We start from the raw sequence: 12463 nt of genomic DNA, 5'->3' as shown, positions 1-12463 counted from the left end.
GGACAATGCTAATCCTTAGTGATTGCTTCCTATATCCCAGTAGGGAAACATATCCATAGGATCCAGCACATACTCATTCCAAAAAAAATCTCAGGTATCTCAAACTATTGAGAAAAGGGAGGTTAATCAATAAATGATGCTGGGACAAACATTTAACCACTAATATTGTCAGAGGTGGGGGGCGAGTAGTTAAGGTAGCTATTTCACACCATACACCAACGTAAGTTCTGGATGGATTCAAGAGCTTTATATAAAAAAATGAAACTATGACTAACAGAAAAGAACATAACTATTTACATAATTTTGTGAGAGGCAAGGCCTTTCTAATATAATGCTAAAAGTTAGAACCATTAAGAGAAAGATGAGCTAATTTGATGACATAGACTTTAAAACCCACTATGGTTAAAAAAGACAAGTATAAACAAAATTCAAAGATAAATGAAAAACTGGAAAAATATTTTCAACATATATTATAGTTGAAGTTAACATATCTAGATCTCTTAAAAAGTACTAGGAGTAAGGTAAACATTTCAATAGAAAAACCGGCCAAAAAATTAACAGGAATTCACAAATGGAAAAATATAAATGAGCTGTAGCCATATAATTGTCCAACCTTATGAGTAACAAAAAAATTGCAAAATAAGTCAGCAATGAAGTATCATTTTTCTTGGCTTTCAAATTAACAAATATTTAAAATATCTGGCGTTGGAAAGAATGTAGAGGAATAGATACTGTCATACAGAGCTTGTAGGTGTATATGATATTCAAATTCTACTTCTACAAAATTAAATAGAATAAAACTATAAAAATAATCAAAGCATACAGATTTCATAAAGAAAAGAACAAAATATTACTCCTAGGAAGTTATTATAAAGAAAAGAATAACAAAAGTACGTAAAGATGTAAGCAAGAATGTTCCTTTCAACATGATTTATGATATCAAATAAATTGGAAACAAATGTCTAGTAATAGGAGATTGGTTAAACAAATTACAATATATCCATGATAGGGTATACTATACAGTCATTAAAATCATTTTATTAAAGAGTATCTATTGTTATGGGGAAAAGTTTATATTGTTAAATTGAAAATGTAGGTTACAAAGTAAGATGTGTAGTATAATATGATTCTATGTTTTAAATATATAACATATATATTAGTGTGAGTGTATGTGTTGTTAATGGAGAAAAACATCTGTTAAGTCCATACACGAACATGTTAATAGTTGTTTTAGCTGAATAATGAGATTATGCATGATTTTATCTTCTTTTTTGTGCTTTTTTGTATTTTGCAAAGTTTCTATAATAAATACGCATTACTCTTGACATCAGGAAAAAAATGATATTTAAAAAAATCAACTAGGAAATCAGTAGACGTTATGTCCTCGAGAGGCTCTGGGAAATGAGAGAAGAAACAGTGAGCTACTAAAGAATCTCATGACTCAGAGCCCTAGAGTTCTGGCTTTCAGACTAACTCAAGCTTGTAAATCTGATCCTGGTGACTGAGGGAGTAAAACGAATCATCTCTGATCAGTTTGAAAACTTGATGTGATATCATCTTAAGATTGGCGTTACAAGTTTTCCAGATTAAGTGAGTTGTTCTGTATCTGGGGAAAAGACGCTGAGACTCAGCATAACCAATATGTGGCAGAGTGAAGAACATATATGGGAGCTTTATGTGTCCCACACTGCACAGCATCACAGGTTTATTTACAGAGAATTGAAGTGTTCCAAGTTTCTTAACTGCAACCCTCCTGCCCCCCCGCCCTGTGCCCAGTTCTAACAATGGCCTCTTCTCACCGGAATCTGTCTTTCGGGGGGAGGATTTTTCTCAGGAACCACTGTTTCAACACAGGTGATCTTCTCAACATCTATTGAACCCTTCTTACTGCCTCTTCTCTGAGAAAGAGAATGAGGAAGAAAATGGAGAAAGATTAAGAGCGATTAAGCAACCAGATGATTAGATTTCGCTATCTCATCATTCAACACAGAGAGGTGACACCCACACTCTATATCAGGACCTGTCATTTTGAGAAAACGAACAAACAAACAAAACCCAAACAACTTCCAGATCTATTAACCTAACCTTTTTTGACTACCAGATGGAGGGCAAACACTATAGAAGAGTGGATGGCTTTGTGTTCCTTTAACATAAAAAATAAGGAAGCAATTTCCAAGTCTTGGATTTCATTCTCAACAATCATTTAATGAGTGCTCACCAACTGCAAGAATCCATGGTGAGATTTTCCCCATAGCTTCTTAGCACCTTTGAATTTTTGCTCCAGTATGTCTGTAGCTAGTTCTGGGCTAGGAAACATTTTGCTGAGTTTGAAGTGTACTTGGGTCCCTTCCACCTACCCCCTCAAACCAAAAAGGATCTACCTCCCCCCAAGGCAGATCTAAGGCCAAGTCCTTAAAACTCAGGTTTCACAGCACAGAAACTCACCCCACGTTCAAAGTCATACTCATAGTAGGAAAGTTTTTGCACGGTCAGGAGAAAGAGGCGCTTCTTGAAGTTTAAAGGTGATGTTTTCTTTTTCTGCTGGGATCGCTTCAGAAAGATGCTCTCCAATATCACTGCAGCCATAGCTTCTTCTTTCTGGAGCTCACTGGGTGCTGTTGATAATGAAAGTTCTTGAGGACCCAGCACATTGAACCTCATCCCTCCTGGTTCCCCCTCAGCCTAGCCACCTAGTTTCAAATGGAACAGAAATGTTCAAAGCTAACAAAGAACCTTCTTACTTTGACGTCCTCCTTCCATAGCACCCATTTCTGCCAGTTTTCAGGTATAATCGATGCACATCGAAGTGGGGTGATTGATTCTACATCATGAGTTCATATAAACTGGGTTCTTGTATAAGGCAATGGAATGCTCTGGATATCAAGTGATATGTACCCATGTGCTTGGTAATGTCTAGAGGCAGCTCTACACTAACCACCCTTTTATGATACGTGCAGAATCTGTGAACAGTAAAAGTCTCTGCGCAGCTGTTGACCCTTATATCCCCAGAAGGGATAATGCAGGTGCCAGAACTCCACTGAGGCAGATATTGGACTTTCAGTTCCCAGTGTCCTAGACAGTGAGTGTAATTTTTCATACATTGTCCCACTGGGGTCTGTAACCAAGGGGTCTAATAAGGATACAGAGGCTGCACCTGCAGTTATGGACATTTACTAACTGCCACCCAACTAATTTTGCCCATCACCCTCTGGCTGAGCTACAAAGGATAGAAGCTTTGTTCTAAAATTGAAAAACAATTTTTGAGAGGTAATTGTTTTGTTTTGTTTTTGATTTTCCCTTCCTTTTTGCTTAGATTAGTTCTTTCAGACAGCATCATGCAAAAGTGATGCAACTGTCTTAATCTTATAGATGCTCTCTCTGATCATTTATGAAAAGTAACTTGTTTAGCCTCTCCAAACTTACAGTACTTCAGAAAGATTCAGTTTAGGTAACTGAAATACAGAAAGGCAAAGAAAGTTACAAAAAGTCACCGTTGGTTTTTTTATTCACACAAAACACACAGTTATTCACTTAAATACACTATATTTTATTACCAACCCAAACCTTCATTAGAAAGATAAAGTGAAAATATAAATACTGCCACAGAAATAGAGCACTAAAAAAAAATACGAAAAAAATCACCAAATCACCAGCCCCTTCTCCCTCAAGTTTTGTTGGAGGTAAGTTTTTTCCTGAAGGGTGTAGGTTTTTTTTTTTTTTTTAAACTAAACTCCTTATGGTTTTGGTGGCACCATGGAAGCAGAATAAAGTAAGTAGTTTTTTGTACTTGTCAAGCATAGGTTACTTCTCACACCAAGAAAGCAAGGGAATGGTTTCTTATCGAAGCCTGAGGCTATCCACACCATTATTTTGCTCTTTCCTGTGGTGTAAGATGTTCTATTATTGTACTGAGGAGACAAAAATAGGTTACAGGAACACCAGGGATGTTCAGAATGATCACTTTGTTATTTATTCATCATGTGGATGCCACTGTTTTCTGGTGGTAGACTTGTTCAATTTTTTATAAATGATCTTTTGAGAAAATCGGGCAAAGGAGCAAACTTTTCCCTACACCCTTCACACAGCTGCTCTCTTCCCTGACTCCCCAGTTTAAATCGTCTCTCACAGGAGTGACAAACTGATAAGAGTTTGCAACCAACTAGAGTTCTATCTAGCATTCAGATTCAGCTCAAACCCCAAAAAGATTTCTTTTAACATTAAGGTTTTTCATTTACTCAGAAGTAGTGGTAACCAGGTAATAACAGTCTATTCTCAGGAACTGCCAACTCATCGAGATCCCTGTACTAATATCACATTTGTTCCCATGGTGAATTCCAATTAAGTACCTATTCACAACCAAAGACTCAACTTAGAGAAGACAAAATAATACCCTAAAGAAATTGAGTAGCATGACCAGTAAATTGGATCAGAAGCATCCAAACAAACCACGTCCAGTTGTTCCTCTTTTAGCTGAGTAAAGCACACCCATCATTTTACCTTTAGTTTTGTTGCAAGCTCTTGGTGGATACACTCCCCTGTTCAGATCCAGCATCTGCTTCAGTCTTGGTGTCTGCTCTTATTTCCTATAAGACAGGTCCTTCTGGAAGCTGCCTCTGTTCTTTTTCTTTTTTAGAACAAATCCAGTTTGTACAGGAGGAAGCCTTCCTCTCTTTTAAGTGTCTGTGTTGGGGTAGGGTTTAGTGCTGGTCTAAGTATGAGGAAGTAAATAAGCCTCTCACTAGCCATTGCCCCTCTGAGCATGGGGTGAAATGGCCTCTACTTCTAGATCATTGAGCTGGAGGACTGCTGGGACTTCCACGGCCTGGTTGCTCCCTCTTTGATTGCTTTCCCCCATTCCTTGTGATCCACTCCAGGCACACACAGCCTGAAAATGTGGTAGTTCTTCCTTAGTCACCATTAGTCCATCCACCACTAATGTGAAAGGAGAGGCATCTGCTTTTATGTCTTCCTGAAGGTTGGTGTGTAATGGACACTCTGCTTTAGAGGATAGTTGCAGCTTCTTTGGGTACTTATTGTGAAAGGTCCTAATTTTTTTCTAACAATTTCAGCAGCCCACAGAGTCAATTTGACCACAAAAGATGCACAGTGAGGGCTGACCCTGCACCTCACTCAAGTGGTGGGGTTGGGGGTGGAAACGGAAGTGACATGAATATTACACACACACACACACACACACACACACACACACACACACACACTTCACATAGAGAAAGAAAGAGGAGGAGAAAAAAGACTAGAGAGACACACACAGAGCTCTTCATTTAAAATATAAAGTTCCAGTGTTATAATGTTCTCTTTATTAAACTACAAATGCAAAGATTTTCACACGGCCACCTTTTGCAGCCTCACAGCTCTTTGTGGAGCAGTAGAATTCCAAAAAAGAATGCTTAGTAGTAAGAGTTCAGCCACTTTACAAACTGCACTATGCCAAGGAGTTAATGTAAATAGCACTTGCAGAATCGGTAAACTAAACCACCTTTGGCTCCTATCTTTGCTCATGCTAAGATAAAACACTATTAGGGGGACTTCCCTGGTGGTGCAGTGGTTAAGAATCTGCCTGCCAATGCAGGGGACACAAGTTCGAGCCCTGGTCTGGGAAGATCCCACATGCCGTGGAGCAACTAAGCCCGTGCGCCACAACTACAGAGCCTGCGAGTCACAACTACTGAGCCCGTGTGCCACAACTACTGAAGCCCGTGCGCCTAGAGCCCGTGCTCCACAACAAGGGAAGCCACCACAATAAGAAGCCCACGCACCACAACAAAGAGTAGCCCCCACTCGCCGCAACTAAAGAAAGCCCGCGTGCAGCAACAAAGACCCAACGCAGCCATAAATAAATAAATAAATAAATTTATTTTTTAAAAAATTGGCTATTATTAATAAAACAAAACAAAACACTATTAGGGACAACACCAGAGAAAAATCAGAAAATGACACAGCCTGTCTATGACTGGGAAGAGTCCAGGAGAAGCTAGTTAGAAATAGTCAGTCATGGTTCAAATAACTATTAAGCCAAAATATCCAATAAGCTGCGTTTTGTGTTTATTTCTCCTTTAAAGCATTACATAATTGTCCAGCAAGATTCTAGCCTTTCCCTTTTCTCCCCAGGGGAATGGAAGGGAACTCATGCTTCTCCCAGTGTAGTCCATCCATCAGACATTTTACACACATTCTTTCATTTATTCCTCACGGCAAACAGATGAGGAAAATGAGACTCATGGAGGCTATGTGACTGGCCCAACCTTATCCATTTGTGACCCCACACCCTTGTTGTTTCTGTTGTACCTCATTGCCTCCCAGAGGGATTTTTTTTTTTTTTTTTGCCTTCAACGAAGTGTGATGCCATCCACCTCAGCACCCTGTTATTCCCCATGGCTATCAGCAAAGAGCACTGGGGAGAGACCCCTCTCCATCTTCTAAGAACATTTGGCAAAGGAGGAAATGGTGGTTAAGTACAGGGGATAAGTGAGAGAGAATTCAGGATCCAGGGGCACTTTCCTCTGCAATATTCCTCTGGCTAGAAAGGATGATATGTCTCTCTTAACTGACAACAGTACTTTTTCCCACATGAGGATTCTTCTCAGTTCTGCCAATGTTTTATTACATTTTCCTTTAAATCCTCTATAAGGAGATCTTGTTTAACTGGTCGACTTCTAGAGTTGCCAGCTGCTTTTTCCTTCAGGATTTTTCGTTGTTAATGGGATGAAAGCAAAGTGTTTAGGTGGAACACCAACCCTTTATTCTAGGGTTGTTATTGCTTACTGTGAATATAAAAGTTTGCTTGAATGTACTGTCTTTTATATTGTGAAATATTGCAAATAGGCAGAAAGTAAAGAGAATAACATTACACTCATGTGTTCACCACTTAGCTCTATAGAATCCTAACATTGTGCCATTTTGTTTCTGGTGTTTTGTTAGAAATGAAATACTATCCATACAGTCAAAACACCTTTGTGTACTCTTCCACAATCTTAGTTCCCTCCCTCCACAGAGGTTACCAATATCTGGAATTTGGCATTTATCATTCCTAGGCATGTTTTTATATAATTACTACATATGTAAGTATCCAAAAAAGACATTTAGTATTGGTTTACATGTTTCACATTTTAATATGTGTTACATAATCTTCAGCATCTTACTTTTTTTCTCAATTTTTCTCATTTCTTATGATTTATTTATCTTGGCAGCTCTAGTTCATACATTTTAATTCATTTTGATATGTATCAGTATTCTATATGATGAATATATCACAATTTATTTATCCATTCTCCTACTGATGGATATTTAGGTTGTTTGTTTTCAATGATAAATAATGCTACCATGAACAATCTTGTACATGTGGTCATAGTTTTCCACTCTCAGAATGAATTCTCAGTTGCTTAGACAACGTGGCAAACCCAGGTCCGGCTTATGTGTTGGACTATGCACTTCGTGTAATCCCTTGTTCCTTTTTTAGTCCCATCTTCCTGAGGCTTTACTATGAAATCTGGTAGACTTATCAATGATCTCTCATTAGAGTAGAGTATAACTGATAGGCCTACTAAAAATCTCTTCTCAAGCCCAAGAAGCATCTTTCAGGTTTTGATTGAGATTTTGATTGAGAATTCCCCAGTCTTGGAACCAGAAGAGAAGTCGTCATTAAAATATCATACCCATAGCAACAAAGAGCCATAATTACTCTTGTTAAGTTCCTAAAAGCTCTGTTCAGGCCCTAATGAAAGCTAATTATTTCATGATAAGTTTCAGGGTCAATGCTACACGTGCCCAAATTTGTGGTGAAGACTTCCAGCAAAATCAGTTTTCTGGCTGCTGGCTAACCAGGGAAATTCTCATCTACTGTAATAATTTCTAAGAGGTCTTGGTGCTCTGGTCTTCTTCAGCATTTCATGTTGTTAACATTTTACAATTTTCTTCTGTGGTTTTGGAAACTTCTGGGTCTGTCATCTCTTCTGCCCTGCACTAGAGACAATAGATTCTGGCCAAGTAATGATAAAAGGAGTGCCAGATAGCGAATCTGCAAGTTTACACTGAGCATCAGGTTGGTGATAATACTTTCAGCATTGTTCCTCTGCTCTGAGGGTGACTGCTGGGTTGTCTGTCTTTCACTCTGGACTTGTGTGACCCTTTGGCCTTCTTTTTCAATTTAGTTTTTGTTTTCCCTGGCTTAAACTTTTTATTTTTTCCCGTCAATATCACAATAACACATGTTCATTATAGAAAATGTTTTAAGTACAGGAATATTAAAAAGAAAACATCAATTATAAGCTCATTATCCAGAGACATTAATATTAGGCATATTTCCTTCCATTCATTTTCTCTGCATTTTTCTGACTATATTTGAGATCATATTGCACATACTATTTGTAATTTGCTTATTTTTCTTAACATTATCTGTCTAAGTATCCATCTATCCATCCATCCATCCATCCAACACATATTGTCCTCAAAATATCTAAAGTTCTTGTTTAATGTTACTCCTGATTATTTTCCCATGATATTAGGATCTCTATATAAGCATCATTTACCAAGTCAAAAAGTTTGTACATTTTGAATTTTGAAATATATTGACAAAATAGTTTCCAGAAACACTGTAACCAATTTCCACTCCAAATAGCAGTTTTGGAGAGCCTGCTTTTCCCACACTTTTGTCTCTTTTCTGCTCCACTTCTAATCAGTTTTTTTTTTTTTTTTACTGTTTCTATTACAGACAGATATGTAAGGATGAGTTAATAGACTATAGTTCATTTTCATTTCTGGGAGTCAAGGCAGTGAGTAGAGCTTCTCCTTGAAGTTCAGCTAACTGATGCTAACCCTAAGGCATGTGGCGATGGCTCTCCGAGAGGGAGGTGGAAAGCCTGGGATCAAGGCTTTTGTGTTTCGAATGCTCTCCCAACACCCTCAGTCAGTGCACAGGAATCTCCAGAGAAACTGAAAGTGACACGTGGCCCATTTGTTTCAGGGTCCTCAGAGGAGTTCTCTATCCCCCTCCCCTGATGGCTTCATTTGCATAACCCAGCAGCTTTAGAGTGAATTAGGTCAAGGTCTGTCTCTAGCTTCTTACTGAGCACTGCCTCACTGAAAATTCTAGCTCTCCCTTATTCGCAGGAGATAGAAATCGGATATCGGCATGGCATCCATGGGCAAAAAGCAGCAGGCATCTGATGACTCTTCGGAGAACACCCAAACTGGTTTTCAAAAGCCATATCTTCCCCTTATACCTAAGTCACTTCCTGGTATGGGTCTAGTCCACCGAAAGGAAACTCTCTATAGGAAATTTGCTCGAATGGAAATAGTAAATCATACTGATGATAATTTTACATTGCACCAAGACCCTAGAAGTAGATGGAAAGTTGCACTAGTTCTCAACATGAGGCGTTTACGAAAGATTCTAAACAAATACATCACTAGCCATAAGCCACAGGAATTTGGACTTTAATGCAAGCAGATAGTTTAAATATTCTGAATATAAAAGGGGTCAGAATAGACCAGACAGGGCTAACACTAAGGGATCCTGTTTCAGTAGAATGCATTAGATTGTTTAGGCTATTTGCATTTTGTGGCTTATTTGGTAGGTGACATTGTTTTATCAAATATCTGAGGCTCCAAGCAGCTGTAGCACCCTTGGTCAGGGGCTTGGCATGCAAAATGGGGGAACGAGCAGAACCAGCACACAACTAACAGCACAGAAGATAACCCCTGAGCTGTATAGACCCCTGCCTCTGGGCTTTGCTGCTGCCCTGCCTCTGGAAACAAACAGCATGAGATAGAGACTTTGAGCTTGGAGAGCTGAGTGGCCAGGAAACTGGACAAGGATTCCATTTGGAGGTCCAGCAGCTCACCCAAGGATGTCTTGGTCAGGCCCAGCAATCCCTTTTATTTTAAATGCCACACTATTTATTCTAGGCAGGTCCTCTGGGGACCTTGGCAGGTCTCAGGCAGAATAATAATAATAGCAAACAGTGAGATAGGAGCACTGACTATTGCTGGGCCCTATTTTAACTACTTTACATAGATTAACACACTTACTGCTCACAACAATACTATGAGGAAGGCACTAGGCAAGTAGGGGGAAAGGGAAAAGGGAAAACAGGAGGGGAAGAAAGGGGCAAGAATAATTCAATGCAATTCCACAATTATTTATTAAGCACTGACTCTGTTTCAGGGATGGTAATGAACAAAATAAAGGAGGGGATAAAGAAGAGGGGATACAGGTAGAGGAAGGAGGAGGATAGAGAGGAGGAGAGGAGAGCAAAGGAGAGAAGAAAATGATGAAGCCTAGAGAAAAGAGAGCCGTGCACATGGCAGGCAATGGTAATAGGAAAAAGCTTCCCCGCGACCTCAGGGGTTGGCCACACTGTCTGGGCTGAGGCTGAGGCTGCTTTTTTCTGGCCCAGCCTCTTACCCACTGTTACCACGAGGTTGGCGTACACAGTCCTTCCAACAAGCCAGCTCTGATCCCAGCAATGTTGGCTCGATGTAGCCTGAGGCTTTACACCCTGGTTTCGCCTTTCCTTAGCTTACAGAGCTCAAAAGCCTATTGTGGCACGTGAGCTTTGACCATTTTCTCAGACAATCTGCCTCTTAAAAATTCCTTCTTCTAAGGGTCTCATTGACACACATATCCATTTTGGGTCTTCCGGCAATATTTGACCAAAGGGCTTATTTTTATCCTGGCTTATTTTGCCACCGGCAATAAATCTTACTTTTCTGCCAAATTGTGCAGAGGTGCCTCTTTCCAACATCTGCTACCTGTTCAGATGGTCACCTCATAGCGCTTTTTTCTCTTCTAGTTCCCCCCACAACCTCCTCAGAGAGGACCCTTCCAGCCCCTTCTGATCATCTGAAGAGACTGTCAGGGCCTTGTGCTGATGACACTCCCACCCTCTGTCAGCCTCCTCCTCCAGCAGACTACATGGCACCAGCCACGCTTTCTATCTGGCCTTCAAGGGTCCCAAGGTCCCACGAAAGGTACTTGCTGCTGCTGCCCAGCCCTTGCCATGCCCCAGACCCACCTCAGTCCTGACTTTAATGCAGGTAGCTTCCCGGATGCATTGAGATGCCAGGACTTTGAAGGTGGGACTCGATCTCAGAAGACACTGGCCCTGGAGACATATTCTTACAGTCCAGAGAGGAAGGACAGTCTGAGCAAACCCCACCCTTTCACAGCCACTCAGTTCCCTTTTTTTGTTTCCTGACTTAAACCAATGTCTTTTTTTTCTTCTTCTCAGCAGCATGGTATCTGGTTCCCTGCTGCTGTCCCTATTCCACTCCCCGCCCCAGCTGTCCCCGCCCTTCATTTGCTTGGGACTTCTTGAGTCTGCTCTGAAAGAACCCTCCTCAACATTACTGGGGCCACTGAGACTCTAGACTGGGCTGGGTTGAGCAGACACGTCCTCAGGCCGACCTCCCCGAGGTAAAGGGCTAGCATTCCTAAAGGACAGTGGAGACTTACAGAAAAGAGGAGAAATGCAAACATGTGGAGACAAAACAAAGGGACTGGCGAGGAAGGGCGTCTTTAGCTTCTCATATCCTCTAAGGCAGAGACTCAAGGCCACACGGTTGAACTTGCTAGTGAAGGATGGAGAGTGTTCACGAAGGGACCCCAAAGTACAAATCCTGACAGAGGTAGAGACAAGACTTCCCCCTGCTGAGTCATTTTCTAAGAAAGCATTTTTTCTACAGATAAAAATGTCCGAATGTAAGCCCACATACTGACTTGTGTCCTTCCCGTTTTCTGTGGATGTTGATTTTCTCCATTTTAGATTCGGCCTCAAGGATTCACTCTTAATTTACAACTTTCTCTTTAATCTTGTAAAATAATAAACTAGACTAGGTGTGTTACTTGAAACCTAAATGTTTCATCAGCCACCTCCTAGCCTATGTTCTAGCAGCGATCTTCTCCCAGAGGACTCTCCTAGGAAATGCAGACAGTACTGGATGTAGACCAGGATGGCCACAGAGCCCCTGGTGACTGATCTGCTTGCCCATCTTGACACATCAGCCACTGCCATATTTACTTGCCCCAGGCGCTGTATGTAGGAACAGATCATAAATCCCACTAGAAGAAGTCCGTCAGAATTTTTAAGGGAACAGGATATATTTTTTAAAGTATTTTGTAGGAGAGTAGACTAGTTAATCCTCACGTCCACACAAGATAAAGGGGCAGCAAGTGTTGTATGATCTCCCTATTTTATTGACAATTTATATCCTTTCACTAGTCACCTCTGAATAGCTGCTCCAGTGGCCTGCCTGAGAGTTGGTCACAGACATTTGCCTTCCCTCCCCTTTTCATCAGTCAGATGCTACTTGTTGTCACATGCCCTGTTCCTTCTCAAGGTCCTTCTGGGGGTGGAGACTTGGCGTTGATGGGGGATCTAGACAAGGGAGAGCAGGACAAGGGAGAGGGGAAAGTAAAACTAGGCGAGTCTTCACCCTCTGCCCA

General features: G+C 40.6%; 1 protein-coding gene across 2 annotated transcripts in view; it reads right to left on the bottom strand.

Moving 5' to 3' along the window:
* The window catches only part of BTK (Bruton tyrosine kinase), a 28374-nt gene extending 17224 nt beyond the window's left edge, over nucleotides 1-11150 (bottom strand). Inside the window, exons 1-3 of one of the 2 annotated variants that reach the window (XM_019932254.3) lie at nucleotides 11034-11150; nucleotides 2446-2615; nucleotides 1800-1898 (exon numbers count right to left, since the gene is read on the bottom strand). In XM_019932254.3, coding sequence (XP_019787813.1) covers nucleotides 1800-1898; nucleotides 2446-2586 — 240 coding nt within the window. In that variant the 5' untranslated portion in view covers nucleotides 2587-2615; nucleotides 11034-11150. Of the gene's footprint in view, nucleotides 1-1799; nucleotides 1899-2445; nucleotides 2616-4497; nucleotides 4676-11033 lie in introns of those variants that run through there. The other variant, XM_019932253.3, reaches the window with a different exon arrangement.
* Between the last annotated feature and the right edge of the window lie 1313 nt (nucleotides 11151-12463).

This window comes from Tursiops truncatus, chromosome X (genome assembly GCF_011762595.2).
Source record: "Tursiops truncatus isolate mTurTru1 chromosome X, mTurTru1.mat.Y, whole genome shotgun sequence".
In the NCBI taxonomy this organism is placed as follows: Eukaryota; Metazoa; Chordata; class Mammalia; order Artiodactyla; family Delphinidae; genus Tursiops; species Tursiops truncatus.
Note: the sequence above shows the minus strand (reverse complement) of the source record. Positions and strands in the feature narration are given on the sequence as shown.